Source organism: Hemitrygon akajei, chromosome 2, assembly GCF_048418815.1.
Source record: "Hemitrygon akajei chromosome 2, sHemAka1.3, whole genome shotgun sequence".
Classification (NCBI taxonomy): domain Eukaryota; kingdom Metazoa; phylum Chordata; class Chondrichthyes; order Myliobatiformes; family Dasyatidae; genus Hemitrygon; species Hemitrygon akajei.
This window is the reverse complement of record NC_133125.1, coordinates 199,276,988-199,303,489: the sequence shown is the minus strand read 5'-3', so window position 1 is coordinate 199,303,489 and position 26,502 is coordinate 199,276,988. Positions and strand designations below refer to the sequence as shown.

The window sequence follows — 26,502 nt, the reverse complement described above, 5'->3', positions numbered from 1 at the left end:
CTCATCATCCCTCACCCCTCCTCAGTCCACAGTCATCTTAGACACGTCTCATCATCCCTCACTACTCCTCAGTCCACAGTCACCTCAGATGCGTCTCATCATCCTTCACCCTCCTCAGTCCACAGTCACCTCAGACTCGTCTCATCCCTCACCCTCCTCAGTCCACTATTACCTCAGACTTGTCTCATCATCCCTCACCCCTCCTCAGTCCACAGTCACCTCAGACTCGTCTCATCATCCCTCACCCTCCTCAGTCCACAGTAACCTCAGACTCATCTCGTCATCCCTCCCCCCTCCTCAGTCCAGTCACCTCAGACTCCTCATCATCCCTCACCCTCCTCAGTCCACAGTCACCTCAGACTCGTCTCATCATCCCTCACCCCTCCTCAGTCCACAGTTACCTCTGACTCCTCTCATCATCCCTCACCCCTCCTCAGTACACAGTCACCTCAGACTCATCTCATCATCCCTCACCCCTCCTCAGTCCACAGTCACCTCAGACTCCTCATAATCCCTCACCCCTCCTCAGTCTACAGTCACCTCAGACCTCGTCATCCCTCACCCCTCCTCAGTCCACAATCACCTCAGACTCGACTCATCATCCCTCACCCCTCCTCAGTCCACAGTCACCTTAACACGTCTCATCATCCCTCACTACTCCTCAGTCCACAGTCAACTCAGACCTCGTCATCCCTCACCCCTCCTCAGTCTACAGTCACCTCAGACCTCGTCATCCCTCACACCTCCTCAGTCCACAGTCACCTCAGACTCGACTCATCATCCCTCACCCTCCTCAGTCCACAGTCACCTCAGACTCCTCTCTTCATCCCTCACCCTCCTCAGTCCACTATTACCTCAGACTCGTCTCATCATCCCTCACCCATCCTCAGTCCACAGCCACCTCAGACTCGTATCATCATCCCTCACCCCTCCTCAGTCCACAGTCACCTCAGACTCCTCAGCATCCCTCACCCCTCCTCAGTCCACAGTCACCTCAGACTCCTCATCATCCCTCACCCTCCTCAGTCCAGTGTCACCTCAGACTCCTCTTCATCCCTCACCCCTCCTCAGTCCACATTCACCTCAGACTCGACTCATCATCCCTCACCTCTCCTCAGTCCACAGTCACCTCAGACTCCTCTCATCATCCCTCCCCCTCCTCAGTCCACAGTCACCTCAGACTCGTCTCATCATCCCTCACCCCTCCTCAGTCCACAGTTACCTCTGACTCCTCTCATCATCCCTCACCCCTCCTCAGTACACAGTCACCTCAGACTCATCTCATCATCCCTCACCCCTCCTCAGTCCACAGTCACCTCAGACTCCTCATAATCCCTCACCCCTCCTCAGTCCACAGTCACCTCAGACCTCGTCATCCCTCACCCCTCCTCAGTCTACAGTCACCTCAGACCTCGTCATCCCTCACCCCTCCTCAGTCCACAGTCACCTCAGACTCGACTCATCATCCCTCACCCCTCCTCAGTCCACAGTCATCTTAGACACGTCTCATCATCCCTCACTACTCCTCAGTCCACAGTCACCTCAGAATCGTCTCATCATCCCTCACCCTCCTCAGTCCACAGTCACCTCAGACTCGTCTCATCCCTCACCCTCCTCAGTCCACTATTACCTCAGACTTGTCTCATCATCCCTCACCCCTCCTCAGTCCACAGTCACCTCAGACTCGTCTCATCATCCCTCTCCCTCCTCAGTCCACAGTAACCTCAGACTCATCTCGTCATCCCTCACCCTCCTCAATCCACAGTAACCTCAGACTCCTCATCATCCCTCACCCTCCTCAGTCCACAGTCACCTCAGACTAGTCTCATCATCCCTCAACCCTCCTCAGTCCACAGTCACCTCAGACTCTTCATCATCCCTCAACCCCCTCAGTCCACAGTCACCTCAGTCTCGTCTCATCATCCCTCACCCTCCTCAGTCCACAGTCACCTCAGACTCCTCTCTTCATCCCTCACCCCTCCTCAGTCCACAGTCACCTCAGACTCGTCTCATCCCTCACCCCTCCTCAGTCCACAGTCACCTCAGACACTTCATCATCCCTCACCCTCCTCAGTCCACTATTACCTCAGACTCGTCTCATCATCCCTCACCCATCCTCAGTCCACAGTCACCTCAGACTCATCTCATCATCACTCACCCTCCTCAGTCCACTATTACCTCAGACTCGTCTCATCATCCCTCACCCATCCTCAGTCCACTATTACCTCAGACTCGTCTCATCATCCCTCACCCATCCTCAGTCCACAGTCACCTCAGACTCATCTCATCATCACTCACCCTCCTCAGTCCACAGTCACCTCAGACTAGTCTCATCATCCCTCACCCCTCCTCAGTCCACAGTCACCTCAGACTCGTCTCATCATCTCTCACCCCTCCTCAGTCCACAGTCACCTCAGACTCCTCAGCATCCCTCACCCTCCTCAGTCCAGTGTCACCTCAGACTCCTCTGCATCCCTCACCCCTCCTCAGTCCACATTCACTTCTGACTCATCTCATCATCCCTCACCCTCCTCAATCCACAGTAACCTCAGACTCATCTCGTCATCCCTCCCCCCTCCTCAGTCCACAGCCACCTCAGACTCGTATCATCATCCCTCACCCCTCCTCAGTCCACAGTTACCTCAGACTCCTCAGCATCCCTCACCCCTCCTCAGTCCAGTGTCACCTCAGATTCATCTCATCATCACTCACCCTCCTCAGTCCACTATTACCTCAGACTCGTCTCATCATCCCTCACCCATCCTCAGTCCACTATTACCTCAGACTCGTCTCATCATCCCTCACCCATCCTCAGTCCACAGTCACCTCAGACTCATCTCATCATCACTCACCCTCCTCAGTCCACAGTCACCTCAGACTAGTCTCATCATCCCTCACCCCTCCTCAGTCCACAGTCACCTCAGACTCGTCTCATCATCTCTCACCCCTCCTCAGTCCACAGTCACCTCAGACTCGTCTCATCATCCCTCACCCCTCCTCAGTCCACAGTTACCTCTGACTCCTCTCATCATCCCTCACCCCTCCTCAGTACACAGTCACCTCAGACTCATCTCATCATCCCTCACCCCTCCTCAGTCCACAGTCACCTCAGACCTCGTCATCCCTCACCCCTCCTCAGTCCACAGTCACCTCAGACTCGACTCATCATCCCTCACCCCTCCTCAGTCCACAGTCACCTTAGACGCGTCTCATCATCCCTCACTACTCCTCAGTCCACAGTCACCTCAGACCTCGTCATCCCTCACCCCTCCTCAATCCACAGTAACCTCAGACTCATCTCGTCATCCCTCCCCCCTCCTCAGTCCACAGCCACCTCAGACTCGTATCATCATCCCTCACCCCTCCTCAGTCCACAGTTACCTCAGACTCCTCAGCATCCCTCACCCTCCTCAGTCCAGTGTCACCTCAGACTCCTCTCATCATCCCTCCCCCTCCTCAGTCCACAGTCACCTCAGACTCGTCTCATCATCCCTCACCCCTCCTCAGTCCACAGTTACCTCTGACTCCTCTCATCATCCCTCACCCCTCCTCAGTACACAGTCACCTCAGACTCATCTCATCATCCCTCACCCCTCCTCAGTCCACAGTCACCTCAGACTCCTCATAATCCCTCACCCCTCCTCAGTCCACAGTCACCTCAGACCTCGTCATCCCTCACCCCTCCTCAGTCCACAGTCACCTCAGACTCGACTCATCATCCCTCACCCCTCCTCAGTCCACAGTCACCTTAGACGCGTCTCATCATCCCTCACTACTCCTCAGTCCACAGTCACCTCAGACCTCGTCATCCCTCACCCCTCCTCAGTCTACAGTCACCTCAGACCTCGTCATCCCTCACACCTCCTCAGTCCACAGTCACCTCAGACTCAACTCATCATCCCTCACCCCTCCACAGTCCACAGTCACCTCAGACTCATCTCACCATCCCTCACCTCTCCTCAGTCCAGTCTCCTCAGACTCCTCTCATCATCCCTCAACCCTCCTCAGTCCACAGTCTCCTGACTCGACTCATCTTCCTCACCCCTCCTCAGTCCACAGTCACCTCAGACTCATCTCACCATCCCTCACCTCTCCTCGGTCCACAGTCACCTCAGACCTCGTCATCCCTCACCCCTCCTCAGTCTACAGTCACCTCAGACCTCGTCATCCCTCACACTTCCTCAGTCCACAGTCACCTCAGACTTGACTCATCATCCCTCACCCCTCCTCAGTCCACAGTCACCTCAGACTGCTCTCATCATCCCTCACCCCTCCTGTCCACAGTCACCTCAGACTCGTCTCATCATCCCTCACCCTCCTCAGTCCACTGTCACCTCAGACTCCTCATCATCCCTCACCCCTCCTCAGTCCACAATCACCTCAGACTCATCTCATCATTCCTCACCCCTCCTCAGTCTACAGTCACCTCAGACTCGACTCATCATCCCTCACCCCTCCTCAGTCCACAGTCACCTCAGACTTCGTCATCCCTCACCCCTCCTCAGTCTACAGTCACCTCAGACCTCGTCATCCTTCACCCCTCCTCAGTCCACAGTCACCTCAGACTCGTCTCATCATCCCTCACCCCTCCTCAGTCCACAGTCACCTCAGACTCGTCTCATCATCCCTCACCCCTCCTCAGTCCACAGTTACCTCAGACTCCTCATCATCCCTCATCCCTCCTGTCCACAATCACCTCAGACTCATCTCATCATCCCTCATCCCTCCTGTCCACAGTCACCTCAGACTCGTCTCATCATCCCTCATCCCTCCTCAATCCACAGTCACCTCAGACTCCTCATCATCCCTCACTCCTCCTCAGTCTACAGTCACCTCAGACTTCGTCATCCGTCAGGCCAGGCAGCATCTGCGGAAAACAGGACAGTCAGTGTTTCAGGCCGAGACGCTTTGGCAGGATCTATCACTCTCTGTCTTAAACATACATCAAATCTTGGCCTCCACAGCTGCCTGTGGAAAAGAATTCCACAGATTCACCACGCTCTGGGTAAAGAAATTCCTCCTCATCTCCGTTCTAAAAGGATACCCCTCTATTCTGAGGTTGTGTCCTCTGGTGTTAGACTCTCCCTCAATAGGAAACATCCTCTCCACATCCACTTTAACCGTTCGATGGGTTTCAATGAGGTCTCTCATCATTCATCTGAATTCTAGTGAATACAGACCCAGAGCCACCAAACGCTCTTCATGTGACAAGCCATTCGATCCTGGAATCATTTTTGTGAAACCCCTTTGAACACTCTCCAGTTTCAGTACCAATCCTTTCTCAGATAATACTTCACAATACTTCAAGTGAGGCCCCACCAGTGCTTTATAAATTTTAACATTACATCCGTACTTTACAGGGACTTCTAAGTCCCTTTGCTCCTCAGTTTTTTGTATTTTCTCTCCATGAGAAACAGAGAGAGACGGGGTGAGTGCTTGTCTTTATCGGTCAGAATACTGAGTACAGGAGCTGGGATTCCTGTTCCGTGTGTACAAGACGTTGTTCTGGCCACATTTGGAGCAGTGTGTACAGTTTGGTTACCTTCATACAGGAGGGATGACATTCCACTGGGGAGGGAGCAAAACAGATTTACAAGGAAGTGACTGGGACAGGAGAGTTTGTGTTTAGAGCAGAGGCAGGATAGGCTGGGACTTTCTCCCTGAAGCTGAGGAGGCTGTAGAGGTGGGCACAGTTTTAAAATGCATCTTGCCAGGTACCTGGATAAGAACGGTGTGAAGGAATAATGGGAAAATGAAACGAGCAAGTTGGGCCGAAGAGCTTCTCTGACCCTCTCTTTACATCCCTGCGGTATCCCTGTGTTGTTCGGAAAAACCTCGGGAAGATGCAGGTTGTCCATCCGCTGTGTTTGGGAAAAACCCCAGCGGCCTCTCCCCTGGTCCCGGGGCCGCGCTGCCCGAGTCTCCCCCCGATCCCCGGGGACTCTCTAATTCTCTGCTTCTCCCCCCAGTCTCTGTCACCCTGGATGTGGAAACGGCGCATCCGGTGCTCGAGGTGTCTGAGGATCGGAAGAGTGTGAGATGGACCAGGACCCAGAGGGATCTCCCTAACATCGGGAAGAGGTTCACAGACCAGGCTTGTGTGCTGGGATCGGAGGGATTCACATCGGGGAGACATTACTGGGAGGTGGAGGTGACGAGGAATCGGTGGTGGAGGCTGGGAGTCGCTGCAGAGTCTCTGGAGAGGAAGGGAGTGGTCAGACAGAGTCCGGAGACCGGATTCTGGACCATCGGGCGGGAAGATAACAAGATGAGGGTTCTCACCTTTCCTGAGTCCCGTCTCCCTGCCTCAGAGTCTATGGAGAGACATTTTAACATGACATGGAGTTTCATCTCTCCTAAGTGGCATGATGACTTAATGAAAGTTCACACCTCCCCTGAGTCCCGTCTCCCTGCCCGTCCCATCCCCGGGAGGGTGGGAGTTTATCTGCGTTACGAGTCCGGGACAGTTTCATTTTACAACGCAGAGACTAAGTCCCATCTCCACACCTTCACTGGGAATAAATTCACGAAGAAACTTTATCCTTTCTTCTCCACTGGATATTCAAACAAGTGGCTGAGAATCTGCTCCGGTTCCGCTCCGGGTCTGTAAACGGGTCGGGTCCGGGACCGGCGTCGGGAGTAAGTCAGTGTAAATATAAATGTGCGGAGAGTGAAATAAACACGATGTGAGAATTATCGATCCATTAATTTTAACTCGTTCACCGCATCCGTCAACGGAACAGAAACACTGCGGATTCAGCAGCAGCCGCGGGCGGCGGATCCTGAGCTCCCCGGCTCCCCTGGGTGCTAAAGTCCACCTGCACCGAGAAGGTGAAGTGGGACAAGTGGTGGTGGGGACTGGGAGAGGGAGGCGGGACACGTGACGGTAACAGGCTGGAGAATCTCAGCATGTCAGGCAGCATCTATAGAGGGAAATGGATAATTGATGTTTTGGCTCAATGTCCTCCCACTGGACTGAAAGTGAGAGCGGAGATGACCGGTGTAGGATTTGGATGGAAAGCCAGGGTAAGAGCTGGCAGGTGATGGGTGGATCCAGGTGAGGGCTGGTGATAGATAGATGAGGGAGCGGTGGAGTGTGGAAATGAGCATTTTGAGTTGGTGGAGTGAAAGTGCTCTCCGAAGCAGTCCCTCCATCTACGTTGGGCTTTACCGATGTCTCGGAGGCCGCCTGGATACAGTGGATGAGACCGACAGACTCACAGGTGACGTGTCCCTCACTTTTGGGCCCTGAATGGTGGTGAGGGAGGGGGTGTAGACTTGTCCCACTCGCAGGAGTAAGTGCCAGAGGGAGATCAGTGGAGAGTGATGTGTGGAAAAGGGAATTGAATGGAGAGCGATCCCTACGGAAAGTGGTGGAAAATATCCCAATGGGAATCCGATGTTCTGTCGTGTAAACATTTATGGTGGTTGGTCGGCACGGCAGCCAAGTGGTTTGTTCAAACACTTTACAGCAGCAGTGATCACTGATGAGAGTTCGATTCCCGACACTGTCTGTAAGGAGTTTGTACGTTCTTCCCGCGACCGTGTAGCTTTGCTCCGGTTGTTCCGGTTTGCTCCCACTGGATAATGGGCAGATTCCGATGTTTGGTGTCTTCAACAGCTTCGGATCACCGGCAGGACAGAAGCAGAATGCAGGGGGGGAGGGGAGGGGGGGAGAGAGAGAGAGAGAAAGAGGGGGGAGGGGGAGAGGAAGAGAGAGAGAGAGAGAGGGGGGAGAGAGGGAGAGAGAGAGAGGGGGGAGAGAGGGAGAGAGAGAGAGGGGGGGGAGGGGGAGAGGAAGAGAGGGAGAGAGAGAGAGATCTCCAGCGGCCACCCCCCTGACCAACAGGTGTGTCACTGTGGATACTGTGAGGGGGCGGGGGGTGACCAAACAGTAGAAAGTGACAGCGGTCAAGTCTCGGGCACTGAGTCTGGCTCTCTGACTATGAAGGAAAGCGGAGAGTAATGGTGAGCTGTGGTGATCGGGATTCGTTAGCTCGGGGAACAGAAAGGAGGTTCTGTGGACAGGAACAAGATTCCCGGATGGTTTGTGGCCTCCCAGATCCCAGGGCACGGAAATCACAGATCGAGTCTTAAGTGGGAGGGTGAGCAGCCAGACATCATGGTCCATGACCATTGACACAGGTCGGAAGAGTGACGAGTTTCTGCAAAGTGACTTCAGGGAGTTGGGTGCTAAGTTCCAGGACAGCACCCAGGGTTCTGATCCCAGGATTGCTGCCCGTACCACGTGCTAGAGAGGCCAGAAACAGGAAGATCATACAGTTTAATGCCTGGCTAAGGAGCTGGTGTAGGAAGGAGGCCTTCAGATTTCACCGTTTAAAGTACATTTATTATCAAAGTACGTATACCTTATGGAACCATGAGGTTTGTCTCCTTACAGGCAGCCACAGAACAAAAACCCAACAGAACACATTTTAGGAAAAGACATTGAACACCCAATGTGCAGAGAGAGAAAAACAAATCATGTGGACAACAATGGTATTTACGAGTGATGAGGCTCTGCATTGGATTGGAGGGTTGTGACTAGTGGTGTCCCACAAGGATCTGTTCTGGAACCTCTACTTTTCCTGATTTTTATTAACGACCTGGATGTGGGGATAGGCACATCCTGGATGTGGTGGGTTGGCAAGTTTGCAGACGACACAAAGGTTGGTGGTGTTGTAGATAGTGTAGATGTTTGTTGAAGATTGCAGAGAGATATTGATAGGATGCAGAAGTGGGCTGAGAAGTGGCAGATGGAGTTCAACCCGGAGAAGTGTGAGGTGGTACACTTTGGAAGGACAAACTCCAAGGTAGAGTACAAAGTAAATGGCTGAATACTTGGTAGTGTGGAGGAGCAGAGGGATCTGGGGGTACATGTCCACAGATCCCTGAAAGTTGCCTCACAGGTAGATAGGGTAGTTAAGAAAGCTTATGGGGTGTTAGCTTTTATAAGTCGAGGATAGAGTTTAAGAGACGCGATGTAATGATGCAGCTCTATAAAACTCTAGTTAGGCCACACTTGGAGCACTGTGTCCAGTTCTGGTCGCCTCAGTATAGGAAGGATGTGGAAGCATTGGAAAGGGTACAGAGGAGATTTACCAGGATGCTGCCTGGTTTAGAGAGTATGGATTATGATCAGAGATTAAGGGAGCTAGGGCTTTACTGTTTGGAGAGAAGGAGGATGAGAGGAGACATGATAGAGGTGTACAAGATATTAAGAGGAATAGACAGAGTGAACAGCCAGCGCCTCTTCCCCAGGGCACCACTGCTCAGTACAAGAGGACATGGCTTTAAGGTAAGGGGAGGGAAGTTCAAGGAGGATAGTAGAGGAAGGTTTTTCACTCAGAGAGTGGTTGGTGCATGGAATGCACTGCCTGACTCAGTGGTGGAGGCAGACACACTAGTGAAATTTAAGAGACTACTAGACAGGTATATGGAGGAATTTAAGGTGCGGGGTTATATGGGAGGCAGGGTTTGTGTCGGCACAACTTTGTGAACCGAAGGGCCTGTGCTGTGCTGTACTGTACTATTCTATGTTCTAACACACCTGGAGTCTGGTTTTGCTGTTAATAAAACACTATTTTATTAATAACTATCATATAGTAACTTAAACCAAGTAAGTCAAGAGTTAACGGTGTTATGCATATGTAGGTGTAAATATATAAATCCCCAAACTTGAAGTTGAGGTGGTAAGTGATACAGTGTTACCATGGTGGGTGAGGAAAGTCAGTTCAGTCCACGGGATTGAAGGGGGGGGGGGGGGAGAAAGAGAGGGAGAGAGAGAGGGAGAGGGAGGGGGAGAGGGAGGGGGAGAGAGAGGGAGAGGGAGAGAGGGGGAGAGAGAGGGGGAGAGAGAGAGGGGGAGAGAGAGAGAGAGAGAGAGAGAGAGAGAGAGAGAGAGAGAGAGATCTTGTCCATCAAACCCTCCAAGTTAGCCAAACCTGACCAACTTCACAGCACCATCTTCAGGTGATAATCTACCAACCCAGGCAAGCATTCGACACACCGGTAGAATCCACATGGTCGCATTTTCTTGCACTGTAGTCACGGGTCGATTCATCTCAAGCGATCCTCAGCCCCACCCTTGTGGGTACTTGAAAGTTCAGTGGCAATTCCGCCACCAGCCTTCGTGTGTCTGCATGTCCCGCGAAAGAGACAGTTACGCTTGATTAAATACCGGTGTGCTGAATACCAGCTGTCCATCATGTGGCTTCCCCCCCCCCCGCCCAAAATCTCTCTCCCCCCCTCTCTCTCTCTCTCTCTCTCTCTCTCTCTCTCTCTCTCCCTCCCTCCTCTCTCTCTCTCTCTCTCTCTCTCTCTCTCTCTCTCTCTCTCTCTCTCTCTCTCTCCTCTCTCTCTCTCCTCTCTCTCTCTCTCCTCTCTCTCTCTCTCTCCATTCTCTCTCTCTCCAGCAAGCTGTTTGCACTGTATGTCTCTCTCTCTCTCTTACAGACATGATTCTTAAAGGCACAGTCCATAATGAATAAAACTTAAGAATCCTCAAAGCCACAGATTTGTCCAGCAGGAGTGGGGCATCGGGGCGAGGATGAGGCTCAAAGCCATGATGTCGCCTCGCGGGCGTCGGAGTCCAGGCGACAGATGAGATCCATAAGACCAGAAGACAGAGGAACAGAATTGGGCTATTTAACCCATCGAGTCTGATTCTCCATTCCATCATGACTGATCCCGGATCTCACTCAACCCCACACACCTGTCTTCTCGCTATATCCTCTGATGTCCTGACTGATCAAGAAACTATCACTTTCCGCCTTAAATATTCCCACGGACTTGGCCTCAACCACAGTCTCTGGCAGAGTACTCCACAGATTTACAGTCTGACTAAAAAAAATCCTCTTTGCCCCTATTTTAAAGAGTTCCCCAATTTTGAGGCTGTCCCCTCTAGTTCTGGATACCCCCACCATAGGAAACATCCTCTCCACATCCACCCTATCTAGTCCTTTCAACATTCCTTGGGTTTCAATGAGATCCCGCCCCCGCCCCGACCCCTGCATTCTTCTAAATTCCGTGAGTACAGGCCGAAAGCTGCCAAACGCTCCTCATATGTTAACCCCTTCATTCCCAGAATCATCCCGGTGAATCTCCTCTGGACTCTCTCCAATGACAACACATCCTTTCTGAGATAAGGGACACAAAGCTGTTGACAATACTCCAAGTGCAGCCTGACTAGAGTCTTATAAAGGCTCAGCATTACTCCTTGTTTTTATATTCTATTCTCCCTGAAATTAATGTCTACATTGCATTTGCCTTCTTTACCAGAGACTGGGCCTGTAAAATTAACCTTCTGGGAGTCTTGCACGAGTACTCCTCAGTCTGTTTGCAGCTCTGATGTTTAAATTTTCTCCCCATTTAGATAATAGTCTGCACCTTTTTCCCTTTTACCAAATTGCATTATCGTACATTTTCCAACACGGTATTCCATCTGCCATTTCCTGCCCATTTGTCTAAGTCCGGGTGTAATCACATTGCTTCCTCAGCACTACCTACCCCTCCACCGATCTTTGTATCATCTCCAAATTCTGCCACAAAGCCATCAATTCTATTCTCTAAATCACTCACACTCTCACTGTGAAAAGTAGCGGTCCCAATACTGACCCCTGAGGAACACCACTATTCACTGACAGCCAATCAGAAAAGCCCCTTTTATTCCCACTCTCTGCCTCCTGCCTGTCAGCCGTTCTGCTATCCATGCCAGTGTATTTCCAGTAACACATCGGATTTAATCTCGTTAAGCAGCCTCATGCGTGGCATACCTGAATCAAGTGATTCTTGAAAGATCAGAACCAACGCATCTGGTATCACTTCAGCGACCTCCCTCAGAACTCTGGGATGTAGTCCATCCGGCCAAGGGGACTTATCCACCTTAAGACCTTTCAGTTTGTCTGGCACTTTTTCCATTGTAATATCAGTGGCACTCACTCCTGCTCCCTGACACTCACGGACGTCTGTCACACTGCTAGTGATTCCACAGTGAGGACTGACGTAAAGTACCCATTAATTTCATCCATTACCCATTTCTTCGTCCCCCATTACTACCTCACCAGCATCATTTTCCAGTGGTCCAATATCTCATTTGGCTGTGTTCATCGTGAATATTCAGAGTATTTATATGTGGTTAAATGATCCAGTGGTCCAATATCAATTCTCAGCTCTCTTTTACTCTTCATATAACTGGGGAAAAAAACCACTTTTGTTATCCTGCTTAATATTATTTCGTAGACTGCCCGCATATTTCATCTTTTCCCTTCGTACAGCTTTTTTTAGTTGCCATATCGGTGGACTGGGGCGTCTAGACGACATAAACATGCATATTATGTACTGTCGTAGTTTACTGATATTCTGTGTGGATTTGTTGACGTGTAGGCATCGAGCCGCGGTGTCGAGATGGGACGGGAGGGCGAGGGGGAGGAGGGCCTCGCGACTCTTTTTACGTGATTGTGGTCTTGTGTGTGTTTACTGTGTCTGACTGTTGGTATGTGTCCTTACACCTTGTCCCCGTAGTAACATCGTCTTGTTTGGCTGTATTCATCAGTATTCATATGTGGTTAAACTAGAACTGAGTTGAAGAGGAAGAATGGACAAATTCCGATATTCGGGGCCTTCACCGATCAGAGGGCATCGGCGAGGAGAGAAACACAAAACAGGATTCCGAGGGGAGAGAGAGAGAGGAAAATGTTTGGTCGGTGAGAATTTTCTTGGGTGTCGAGGTTAGGAGAAACAATTGCATTAATAGTCACGTTAATTATCCAATAACTTCATCTGTTGATAGAATACTAACCTTAATAAACAGTATTTAACGTTATTGATCAGAAATTGATTTAAATGGATGACACGACACGGACTGTAGCAGCTTGAGTCGCTCATTTCAAGGACAGTCGGTGACAGTAAATGTTGGTCCTGCTGTCGACACCCACATTCCGTAAACAATAAACTCTTGCCCCTGTTTTTATACTTTGACAATAAATTTACCCTGCAATTATGCCCCCTGAACCGGTTTGGGTAACTTCACTCACCTCAGCTCTGAACTGTTTCCACGGGCTGCAGACCAGCTTTCCAGCACTCCAGCGTTTATTGAAATATTTGTATCTCTGACTGGACGCCTGTGACTAGTGATGTGCCCCAGGGATCGGTTCTGGGTCCATTGTTGTTTGTCTTCAATATCAACGATCTGGACGATAGTGTGGCGACCAGAGTCATCACAGTGGACAGCGAGGCAGACTATCAAAGCTTACAGCGAGATCTGGTCCAGCTGGAGAAAATAGACTGAAAATGGCCGTTGGAGTTTAATACAAACAAGTGAGGTGTTGCTCAGGCACCACACACAAAATGCTGGAGGAACTCAGCAGGCCCGACTGTACTCTTCTCCATAGATGCTGCCTGGCCTGCTGAGTTCCTCCAGCATTTTGTGTGTGTGACTGGGACTTACCGGGTGAATGTTCGTGCACTGAGGAGTGTCGTATAACAGAGGGATCTGGGAATACAGATCCAGAATTCCCTGAAAGTGGCGTCTCAGGTACAAAGGTTGTGAAGAAAGTGTTTGGCACAGAGTCCGTTCATAAATCAAAGTAGCCTTTGAGTACTGGAGTTGGGATGTTATGTTGAAGTTGCATAAGATATTGGTGAGGCCTAATTTAGAGTATTGTGTGTCCTCCTGGTCACCTGCCTACAGGAAAGATATTAACAAGATCGAAAGAGAACAGAGAAAATTGACAAGGATGTTGCCAGGACGTGAGGACCTTAGTCATAGGGAAAGGTTGAATAGACGAGGAGATAATTCCCTGGAGCCCAGGTGAATGAGGAACGATTTGATAGAGGATTATGAGAGGAACAGTATATATCGGGTAAATAGATACAGGCATCTCCACTGTTTATGGGTGCGACTACAACTAGAGTTTATAGGTTAAGGGTGAAGGGTGAAACATTTCAGGGGAAGCTGGAGGGGATCGTGTTTACTGAGAGAGTGGTGCGAGTGCGGATCGAGCTGCCTGTGGAAGTGGATCGATTTCAATATCTAAATTTGGATAAGTTCATGCATGGGAAGGGTATGATGGACTATTATCCGGGTGCAGGTCAGTGAGACTCGGCAGAATAACGGCTCGGCACGGACTAGATGGGCCGAAGGATCTGTTTCTCTGCTGTAATGCTCTATGATTCGATGACTATTTGCAGAAATTGTCTTCTGCACATTGAATGCTTGCTTTGTATTAGATAGATAGATAGATAGATAGATACTTTATTCATCCCCATGGGGAAATTCAGCATTTTTTCCAATGTCCCGTACACTTGTTGTAGCAAAAACTCATTACATACAATACAATACTTAACTCAGTAATAATATGATATGCATCTAAATCACTAGCTCAAAAAGCATTAATAATAGCTTTAAAAAGTTCTTAAGTCCTGGCAGTTGAATTGTAAAGCCTAATGGCATTGGGGAGTATTGACCTCTTCATCCTGTCTGAGGAGCATTGCATCGACAGTAACCTGTCGCTGAAACTGCTTCTCTGTCTCTGGATGGTGCTATGTAGAGGATGTTCAGGGTTTTCCATAATTGACCGTAGCCTACTCAGCGCCCTTCGCTCAGCTACCGATGTTAAACTCTCCAGTACTTTGCCCACGACAGAGCCCGCCTTCCTTATCAGCTTATTAAGACGTGAGGCGTCCTTCTTCTTAATGCTTCCTCCCCAACACGCCACCACAGAGAAGAGGGCGCTCTCAACAACTGACCTATAGAACATCTTCAGCATCTCACTGCAGACATTGAATGACGCCAACCTTCTAAGGAAGTACAGTCGACTCTGTGCCTTCCTGCACAAGGCATCTGTGTTGGCAGTCCAGTCTAGCTTCTCGTCCAACTGTACTCCCAGATACTTGTAGGTCTTAACCTGCTCCACACACTCTCCATTAATGATCACTGGCTCCATGTGAGTCCTAGGTCTTCTAAAGTCCACCACCATCTCCTTGGTCTTGGTGACATTGAGACGCAGGTAGTTTGAGTTGCACCATATCACAAAGTCCTGTATCAGTTTCCTATACTCCTCCTCCTGTCCATTCCTGACACACCCCACTATGGCCGTGTCATCAGCGAACTTCTGCACATGGCAGGACTCCGAGTTATATTGGAAGTCAGATGTGTACAGGGTGAACAGGACCGGAGAGAGTACGGTTCCCTGTGGCGCTCCTGTGCTGCTGACCACTGTGTCAGACCTACAGTCTCCCAACCGCACATACTGAGGTCTATCTGTCAAGTAGTCCACTATCCAATCCACCATGTAAGAGTCTACTCCCATCTCCGTTAGTTTGTGCTTTAATATCTTGGGCTGGATGGTGTTAAAGGCACTAGAGAAGTCAAGGAATGTAATCCTCACAGCACAACTGACCCCATCTAGGTGAGAGAGTGATTTGTGCAGCAAATACGTGATAGCATCCTCCACTCCCACCTTCTCCTTATACGCAAACTGAAGCGGATCCCGGGCGTGCCTGGTTTGTGGCCTCAGATTCTGTATTATCAGCCGCTCCATGGTCTTCATCACGTGCGACGTCAAGGCAACAGGTCTGAAGTCATTCAACTCCTTTGGCTGTGGTTTCTTCGGTACTTGTATTTTTTCCCAAATTCCATTGTATTTACTTATTTCGCTGTAAAGGCTGACAGGAAAATGAATTTCAAGGTAGTACATCGTGACGTGTTCGCACTTTGATAATAAATTGACTTTGCTCCAGCAGAGTTGCCGCATTTTGAGCCGCCGTTCCTGCAGTACCGGGTCCCAGCAGCAGGTGGCGATCCTGCGCCGTGAATCTGCACCGATCTTCCGGCTCTTCACCATCCTCATCCTCACATTGAAAGCGGCACTGGCATGATCTGAAATTTCTGACATTAATCAGCTGGATTGGCGGAGTCCTGAATTCAGGACATTAACAAAGATAAACCACGGGTTTACAAAGCGGAGAACATCAGATAGGACAAAAAAGCTGATGTTGGAAAAATCAATAAACTCCCCACCTTCCACACCCATCTTCACTTTAAGCACAGGCACGTAATCAGAACTCGCCAATCACCCTTGGCTCCACACAGACACTGATCCTTAAGCGGACCTTTCTATCCCTAGTTATAGTTTTATTCTTAATATGATTCTAAAATCCTGCATGACCCACCTTTCCAAATCTGAGAGACGGCTGGGGAAGGTGCAGTACCCCGTGCGGCCATCGGGTGGGGGAATTGCTCCAGTTATTCGCTCTCAAACTCTGCTCCCACCCTGTCGGGACGGAGTGTGTCAGCAGATGCCAAGTGCACACCCGCTGCTCCCCACTGTCCAGCAGGAGTTGTGGGGAATCACTCTCCTTGCTCCCAGTGTGGGAATGTCAAATACTACAGAGAGTAAATACAAGGTGAGAGGAGAAGGTTTAAAGGAGATTGATGAGGGAAGAATACAACAAACTCTGCATACTGTTACAAACACTGGGGACAGTGGAGTGAATACAGTCAACACGGGGTACAAAGGATGCTCTACACAGAGTGCATTGGTTACCGCTCCCCTGTGTAATCCAACAGACTGAAGACCAAAACATTAAAAGACACAAAGATCGATTTGTGTTTCAAGAGAACTGGGGCAAGAAGTGGCCATTCGTCCCCTTTCACTTGTTCTACTCCAGAACTTGGCTGATCATTGACTTCAGTGACAATTTCCTGCACCATCCCATCTTCTCTTCCCCTTAAATCCAGAAATCTTTTGTAGAGAATTCCACCACACACTGGGAGAGGAAGTTTTCCTCATCTCAGTCCTGCTGAGGCGACCTCTGATTGTGAGTCTGTGACCCCTGGTTCCACACCCCATCATTCCTGCCTCTACCCTGTCAATACCCAGTGAGACTGTGTCTGTGCCAGTGAGAACACCTCTTATTCTTCTAATTATCAGACAGTCTCAGTCAGTGTAATCTCCCCGAGGACACTACGTGAAGGGTAAAGCTTTAAAGTCAGAGGGTCAAAGTTGAACCGGGATGTTCAAGGGATGTTTTTGGACACAATGAGTGGTATCTTCCTGGAATGCACGGCCGGGATGGGGAGTGCTGGAATCAGATACGATCGTGATGTTTAACAGACATTTAAACAGGGAAATGAACAGACAGGGAATGGAGGGTTTGGGTCATTTGCAGGCAAACGTGATTAGCTCATGGTCAGCATAGACAGCGTGGGCCGAACGGCCTGTTCCTGTGCTGCGCTGTTCTGTGTTCAGTGTTTGAAATATCACAGCCAGGGACCCAGCAATTTCTTCCCTGGATTCCCACCCTGTCAGACGATACACTGGGCCAGACCCCCAGGTTTATTCATTCCATCACCTTCTCCACAGTAAATACTGATGAGAGTATTTATTTCAGACTCACCCATCTGCTGTGTCTCCACACATAGATGACCACACTGATCCTTCAAGGGACATATTCCCTCACCAGTTACCCTTTTGTTTCCCACAGACTCACAGAATCTGTTTGGAATCACCTTTATCTGACCCCCTAAAGCTAACTCATGTCCCCTTCATGTCCATCTGAGTTTCCCTTTTTAGTGTTCCCCACACCCCTTCTACCCCTCGAGGAGCTCGGCCTCTTTCCCCTCACACACGACTCCATCCTGACCAGAGCCTCAATGACCCTCATCAGCCAGGGTTCCCTCATCCCTCCAATCTCGCTATTCACTCTAACAAGGACCGGCTGATCCTGGACCCTTCCAAACTCAGTTTTAAAGCCGCTCACTTGCCAGATGTCTGTTCACTTGGGAACACCCTCCTGTTCTACACCTCCATTTAATCTCCAACCCCTTCCATCCTCCCTCAGTTCAGTCTGTTCACTGCTCTGAACATCAGAAATAGCAGCGAGGAGGCCGTTCAGCCCCTCACACCTGCTCTCCCATTGAATAAGATCAAAACCACCTCACTGTGCTACAGATACAAAGGACATGACAGAAGTGGGGGTAAGAGAGGAGGGGGAGTTGTGATGTTGATCAGGGAGAACATCACCACAGCACTCAGAGAGATCCTTGTGGGGATAAAACATTTGTTTGTGATAGGAAGCAGAGAGTGGTGCCATGGTCGGTAATTTCATGGATGTGAGGTGAGAGTGGAAAATATTTAAGAGCTGAAGAGAAACATTTTCCACAGGGAAGATGGGAAAAGGTGAATTTGAACAGAAGTCTTGCTGAAATCATATTCATCTAATTATCAAACAATCAGTCACATCATCCTATTTCTTTTATGATCTGATATACAGACTAATACATGAATGATTTGGATGAGAATGTGGGTGAGCTGATCAGTGAACGTGCAGATGGTGGACAGTGAAGGTGTTTAATTATCATTTGAACAGACCATATGACCATAACATATAGAAGCTCAATGGCCCATCGAGTCTGCTCGGCTATTTCAACCTGACTGATCCAATTTTCCTCTTTGCCCCAATCTCCTGCCTTCCCCCCGTATCCCTTCATGTCCAGACCAGTCAAAAATCTATCAACCTCTGCCTTAAATAGAAAGCCTTGACCTCCACAGCTGCCTGTGGCAAAAAATTCCACAGATTCACCACCCTCTGGCTAAAGAAATTCCTCCTCATCTCCATTCTGAAAGGACGCCCCTCCATCCTGAGGGATTTGCCTTCCTCACCGGAGAATCAACCTGCAAATTAACCTTTAAGGAATCCTACACCAGGACTCCCGAGACCCTTTCCACCTCAGATTTTTGTGTGTTGCTTCAGACTCCATCATCCAAAGTCCTGTTGAAGGGGCAGGTGCAGTGATGGGAAGTTTATGGTCATGTAGTTTGGTGGCAGGAATAAAGGCACGGAATGTTTTCAAAAGGGGAGCAAATTCAGAATTCAGAGGAGCAAAGGGACATCTGGGTCCTCATGCAGAATTCCCGAAACAGCAAATTACAGGTGAAGTCAGTGGAATGGAAGGCAAATGCAATGTATCATCCATTTCGAGAGGTCTGGGATATAAAATCAAGTCTGTAACACAGTGGCATTATAAGGCATTGGTTAGACTGCATCTGGAGTATTCTGAACAGTTCTGGGACCCTCCGCTAACATAGAATATGCTGGTGTTTGAGATGGTTAAGATGTGGTTCTCAGGAATGATCCCAGGAATGAAAGGGTTAATGTGTGAGGAACATTTGATGATTCTGCCCTGTACTCACCGGAGTTTAGAAGAATAGGGAGTGTGGGTGGATCTCATTTAAACTAACTGAATATTGACAAGCCTAGACGGAGTGGATGTGGAAGATGCTTCCTGTCACGGGACATCTGGGACCAGTGGTCACCTTCTCAAATTGGAAGGACTCCCCTTCAGAACAGAGAGAAGGAGGAATTTCTTTCCCCATATGTTTGTGGGTGTATGGAATTCATTGCCACGGATTTCTGTGGAGACCATATCATTGGGTACGTTTAACATGGAGGTTGATAGGTTATTGATCAGTAAGGGTATCAAAGCTTATGGGAGGAAGGCCGGGGAATGGGTTGGAGATGGATCATAAATCCACCATGTTGGAATGACAGAGAGGAGGGGACGGGATGAAAGGCCTAATTCTGCTCCAATGTGTTTGGGTCGTATGGACCAGACTGCCTCACAGAGAGTGTCATGTACCGAGACTCCTGTGCCCAGCGTTATATTATGGACATAGTAGTAGGCAGCCATCGGTCCCAGGGCATCGCGGGTTTGGACCCCTGGTGAACTGTGTCCTCTCCAGGGCACAAGTCTGGGTGGGAACATTTGAAGAACCGGCTGTTGCCCCGTCCACGTCACTGATGGAGTCCAAGGGAAGGGCAAGCACCGATACAGCTTGGCACCAGTGTCGTCACAGGGGTTGTCAGAGTGAAGTTGTAAACAACATCAAACTGCCTCAGGGACCCCGGCTCCGGATTTCTTCCTCGGGGTTTACTCCCAAAGCCTTTCCCATGGGTGGGTATGGCCGCAAGGCAGCGGATGGAGGTTTAAAATCAGAGTTTTCCTTCTCCACAGAGCAAAGGAGGATGAGAGGAGACTGATAACAGTGTGCACGATGATAAGAGGCACGGATAGATTGGAAAGCCAGCACATTTTTCCCAGAGTGAAAGTGGCCAATACCAGAGGACATCCATTTGAGGCGACTGAAGGAAAGTTCAGGGTAGATGTCAGAGGAAAGTGTTCAGAATTCTGAGAGTACTTGTGGAATGACACCAGATATATTTACAAGAACAGCTTGTGGTTGAGACCACTGGGGAATCTGCTATTCTTAGACTGGGTGTTCTAGAATGAACTTGATTTGATTCGGGAGTTTAAGGTAAAGGAATCCTTTGGAGACTGTGATCATAATATGAAATAATTCACCCTGCAATTTAAGGGAGAGAAGTGAAAGTCAGATATATCAGTATTACATGGAGTAAAGACAATTTCAGAGGCCTGAGAGAGGAGCTGGACAAATTTGATTAGAAAGGAACACGAGCAGGGATAACAGCAGATGGAGTTTCTGGGAGCAGTTTGGAAGGCACAGGATAGATACATTCCAAAGAAGAATTATTCTAAAGGCGGGATGACTCAACCATGGCTGACAAGGGAAGTTAAAGCCAACAAAATGTAAAAGAGAGGGTGTAAAGCAGAGCAAACATTGGTGGGAGGTTCGAGAATTGGGAAAATTTAAAAAACAACTGAAAAAGTAACTGTAAAGCAATAAGGAGGGAAAAGATGAAATATGAAGGTATGCTAGCCAACAATATGAAAGTGGATACTAAAACTTTTTTCTGAAATATAAGGAGTAAAAAGAGGAAAGAGTACATATTTCATCATTGGAAAACGACACTGGAGAGGTGGCAATGGGGGACACGGAAAATGGTGGATGAACTCAATCTATATTTTGCATTACTCTTCACTGTGGAAGAGCCTGTGGTATGCTGGAAGTTGAAGAATATCAGGAGGCAGACGTAAGTGTAATTGCTATTTCTAGGGAGAAGGAGCTTGGGAAACTGAAAGGTCTGAAGGTAGATAAATCACCTGCACCAGATGGGACTAAATCCCAGGATTTGATTCTGAAGGAGATAGCTGAAGAGAATGAGGAGGCATTAGGAATGATCATTCAGAATTCACTATATTTTGGAATGATTCCTGAGGACCGGAAAACTACAAAATGTCATTCCAACCTTAAATAACCTGGATGAAGAAGTGGAGGGATGGGTTAGTAAATGTGCTGATGACACAAAGATTGGGGGTGCAGTGGATAGTGTGGAGAGTTGTCAGAGGTTACAGCGGGACATTGATAGGATGCAAAACTGAACCTGATACAAGTTGGATAGACATTGACAGGATGCAAAACTGGGCTGAGAAGTGGCAGATGGAGTTCAACCCAGATAAATGTGAGATGGTTCATTTTGGTAGGTCAAATATAATGGCAGAATATAGTATTAATGGTAAGACTCTTTGTAGTGTGGAGGATCAGAGGATCTCAAAGCAGCTGCGCAGGTTGACTCTGTGGTTAAGAAGGTGTATGGTGTATTGGCCTTCATCAATTGTGGAATTGAATTTAGGAGCAGAGAGGTAATGTTGCAGCTATATAGGACCCTGGTCAGACCCCACTTGAAGTACTGTGCTCAGTTCTGGTCGCCTCACTACAGGAAGGACGTGGAAACCATAGAAAGGGTGCAGAGGAGATTTACAAGGATGTTGTCTGGATTGGGGAGCATGCCTAATGAAAACAGGTTGATTGAATTCGGCCTTTTCTCCTTGGAGTGACCGAGGATGAGAGGTGACCTGATAGAGGTGTATAAGATGACAGGCATTGATCATGTGGATAGTCAGAGGCTTTTTCCCAGGGCTGAAATGGCTAGCACGATAAGGCATAGTTTTAAGGTGCTTGGAAATAGGTACAGAGGAGATGTCAGGCAGAGAGTGGTGAGTGTGTAGAATGGGCTGCCAGTGGTGGTGGTGAAGGCGGAAACGAGAGTCTTTTAAGAGACTCCTTGATGGAGCTTAGAAAAATAGAGAGCTATGGGTAAGCCTAGGAAGTTCTAAGGTAAGGACACGTTTGGCACAGCTTTGTGGGCCAAAGGGCCTGTATTATGTTGCAGGTTTTCTATGTTTCTGTGTTTCTAAGGCAATCATGAGACTACATTTAGATTATTGTGTGCAGTTTTGAGCTCCCTAATTTAGATAGATAGATAGATACTTTATTCATCCCCGTGGGGAAATTCAACCTTTTTTCCAATGTCCCATACACTTGTTGTAGCAAAACTAATTACATACAATACTTAACTCAGTAAAAATATGATATGCATCTAAATCACTATCTCAAAAAGCATTAATAATAGCTTTAAAAAAAGTTCTTAAGTCCTGGCGGTTGAATTGTAAAGCCTAATGGCATTGGGGAGTATTGACCTCTTCATCCTGTCTGAGGAGCATTGCATCGATAGTAACCTGTCGCTGAAACTGCTTCTCTGTCCCTGGATGGTGCTATGTAGAGGATGTTCAGGGTTTTCCATAATTGACCGTAGCCTACTCAGCGCCCTTCGCTCAGCTACCGATGTTAAACTCTCCAGTACTTTGCCCATGACAGAGCCCGCCTTCCTTACCAGCTTATTAAGACGTGAGGCGTCCCTCTTCTTAATGCTTCCTCCCCAACACGCCACGACAAAGAAGAGGATATACTAACATTGGAGAGGGTTCAGAGAAGATTCATGAGAATGATTCCAGGAATGAAAGGGTTACCATATGAGGAATGTCTGGCAGCTCTTGGGCTGTATTCCCTGGAGTTCAGGAGAATGAGGGGGGATCTCACAGAAACACTCCAAATGTTAAAAGGCCTGAACAGATTAGTTATGGCAAAGTTATTTCCCATGGTAGGGGAGTCTAGGACAAGAGGGCATGACTTCAGGATTGAAGGACGTCAATTTGGAACTGAGATGCGGAGAAATTACTTTAGCAGATGGTGGTTAATCTGTGGAGTTTGTTGCCAGGAGCGGCTGTGGAGGCCAAGTCATTGGGTGTGTTTAAGGCAGAGATAGATACTTTCTTGATTAGCTAGGTCATCAAAGGGTGTGGGTTGAAGGCAGGGGAGTGGGGATGACTGGAGAATTGGATCAGCCAATGATTGAAGGAGCACACTCGATGGGCTGAATGGCCTACTGCTCCTATGTCTTATGGTTTTAAGACACTCTCAGCATTTCAGGAACAGCTTCTTCCACTCGCCATCGGATTTCTGAACGGACAATGAACCCACGAACACCTCCTCAGTATTTTCCCTCTCTCTTTTGTCATTACTTTTTAAATGTATTTTAATATATTCTCATTGTAATTTATAGTTTTTATTACTGTGTATTGCAATGTCCTGCTGGCACAAAACAACACATTTCACCACAGATGCTGGAAATATTGAACCTGATTCTGATACACAAACCACACAGCTGGGCTCCGGCTCCCACATACCCCCCTTGTGTCTCTCTGCCTACTCCGAGGCTCTCGGCCTGAAGCTCTAACTGTGGGAACACTTGCCCTTTCAATTCCCGTCTGAGGAGAGTGCATCTGTTCACTGTTGAGTTCTATATTCGATGGACAGCACTGAATGGGAAGGAAGGTTTGAATACAAGAATACAGATCTCCTCTGAAGGTATTTGGGGTCCTGGTGAGAGCGGACATGGAACACTGTGTACAGGTCCGGTCTCCCTCCCAGAGTCAGCCTGTGGGATGAAGGGAATGAAAAGGTTTCCCAGATTGATTTGGGGGGTGAGGTCGTGTCCTGAGAGAGATTATACTGACCGGGACTGTCTCACAATTAGAGAAATCAGTGGTCTCACTGACACAGACACAGTCTCACAGAATATTGACAGGTTGAGGCAGGAATGATGTTTCCCCTGTGGGTGTGGAACTGGGGGTCAGAGACTGGAAATAAGAGGCCACCTCAGCAAGTCTGATGAGGAGAGATTTCCTCACCCTGAGTGTGGTGAACCTTTGGAAGTGTCTCCACGAGGTTTTTAAATTCAAACGGCAAACTTAGGGGCTCAGCGATGACGGGAACTTGGGAGGAAAATGGCACTGAGGTCAAAGATCAGCCATGCTCCGAGTGAAGGGCAGAGCTGGCGCAAGGAGCCGAATGGCCACGCCGGCTCCTGTTCTAAAACACTTTGTGTCTCGTTCACCCTCGCCCTCAGTCTACCGGATTGCACAGGAGAGAGGTGAGGGAACCAGAGATCGGTCAGCAGCCGCTGCGGGGCAGCTCCGGTCTCCCGGCGGCAGGAGGCGGGTTTCGGAGGCAGCTGCGGGCAACAGGCCCCGATCCACCGGGGAGAAAGGCCGGGCACCCTCCGTGCACCTGAATCATCTCATGCGATCCCCACCATTTTCTCCATCTCCGCAGTCGGAACCCCGGCCCGTGTTGCACCTTTGCCCGAGGAGCTGACCCCGATCTCCGGCCTCATCCCGGGTCCAATCGTTCCCGGTTCCAAACACCGGATCGCATTCCGCTCCGGACGCTCTGCGTCCCGCCCACTGGCACCGACCGCAGCCAATGAGAGGCGGCCTCTCCCAGCACTGCTCGCTGATTGGCTGTGAGTGTGGCTGAGAACGAAGTTCCCGAAACTCAAGAGCTCAAAGTCCATTTTATCATCAGTTCCGAAATGTCAGCACATACAACCCTGGGATTTAATTTCCTGTGGCCACACTGAGAAAATCTATAAAATAGTAACTATAACAGGATCAATGAAAGATGAACCAGTGTGCAGAAAACAACAAACTGTACAAATACAAACAAATAAATAAAGAAGATGAAATGACAGTGTCTTTCACTGCGTGACTCTGGTTGTGGGACCATCTCAATGGACGGGCAGGTGTGTGTATTTATCCCCTATTGTTGAAGATCCCGATCTTTGGGGGCTCGTACCTGTTCTTGAATCCGATGCTGCGAGTCCTGAGGCTCTTGTACCTTCTGCCTGATGGCAGCAGCGAGAAGAGAGCACGGCCTGGGTGGTGAGGATCTCTGATGATGGACGCTGCTTTCCTCCGGCAGCATTTCATGTCGATGTGCTCAGTGGTTGGGAGGGCTCTCCCTGTGATGTACTGGGCCGAATCCACTACCTTTTGTAGCTTCATCGCACTCTCGATGTGAACCGTGTGTTAATGAAATGGGTTACATTCATTCAGACCAGCACGTTGACCACAGGTCTATCAGGCAGTGGTCAGCACGGAATGCCCCGCAGTTACTGCAGGACAACGATTGGATGTACCTGGTGTGGTGGTTCCCTGAGCGACAGTCCGGACCATCAGCAGATCTCACCGTCAGTCACCAAGACCTCGCCTGGCCGGCGGTGAGAGGAGCCCTCCCAGTCTGATCCTTGCTGCACACCGGAGCATCACTCCCTCAGCGCGCTGCCCCGAGATTGATGCAGTGGAGATGAGACCGTCTCTCAGCTCTTTGCGGACGGATGTGGAGAAAGATGCAAGGGTCTGAGCCACGGCAGCCGAGTGACACTGATCTTCAGGCTGTTCCCAGGACGCTCAGGAAAACGGAGATCACACCGAAGTGTCCATAGACAGGGGTTCCCAACCTGGGGTCCACTGTCCCTCGTTAATCGTCTCGGTCCGGGGTATAAAAAAGCCTGGGAGCCCGAGCTGCAGAGGAGAGTAGCCGACTGACACCTTCCACGCTGCAGGGACGCACTGAAGGTATGAGGCTCCTTTCCCACTGGGCAGGGAGAGGCCGGGTTGGGTGTGGAAGCCTCTCTATTATTCCATCATCTGAGCTTGTCCCTGGTATAAAAAAGCACTGAAGGGATGGGGCTCCTTTCCCACTGGACGGGAGGAAGCCTCTCTGTTGTTGTCGGAGTGAACCAGCCTGGGCACCACATGAGCGGCAATAGTCTTGTGGGTTTATGGGTTTGTGTCTTTCTGGCGGGAGCTGGGAGAAGACAGGAGGGAAGCTGACTGAGGATGCCGTCCCCGTTGCACAATGTTGTTCATGGAGTTGAATGGCTTCAAGGAGAAAGGACCTGTGCTCCCGAGGGAGAGTCCGTTTGTTCGAGATGGATTTCGAGAGATATTCGGAAGGTGGTGCGTGATTTCACACAGACAGCGGGTCCAACGTGTGAGTAAAGACAACTTCAGAATGAGCACCAACTTACGTGCAATTTATGATAGGCCCTTGTGTTTCTTTGATAACTGTTTAGTTGCTAAACATTCATAAATATTTTTCATTATAATCGTATGCAGTGTATTTTTGCTGCCGAGTGATTGCATGGGAACAGCAAGTCAGACAGATCGAGGTTCGGGAGGGTTTAGGGGAGCAAGTCATATCTACCCTAGAGATACAGAGAGTGGGAGAAGTGTTTTTCTCGTCGCTGAGTCCGGTGACTGTTTGCGAGGAGCTCCAGACACGCCCAGTGAAGTGGTTTCACCGGCAACAACACATTCCCGTGACCGCAGCGCCCCTGGTGGTCAATCCCCGTACCGCAGGGTTCAGCAGCTCCCCGAAAGGGAAAATATCCTGA

The 26,502-nt window shown here is 49.4% G+C and overlaps 1 protein-coding gene across 2 annotated transcripts in view; it reads left to right on the top strand.

Annotated features, from left to right (window-relative positions):
* LOC140720007 (nuclear factor 7, ovary-like) overlaps window positions 1–6,735 on the top strand; it is a 67,038-nt gene extending 60,303 nt beyond the window's left edge. For both annotated transcript variants that reach the window (XM_073034922.1, XM_073034915.1), the window contains exon 6: window positions 5,970–6,735. In XM_073034922.1, the coding sequence (XP_072891023.1) occupies window positions 5,970–6,610 (641 nt within the window). In that variant the 3' untranslated portion in view covers window positions 6,611–6,735. The remainder of the gene's footprint in view (window positions 1–5,969) is intronic.
* Window positions 6,736–26,502: the final 19,767 nt, after the last annotated feature.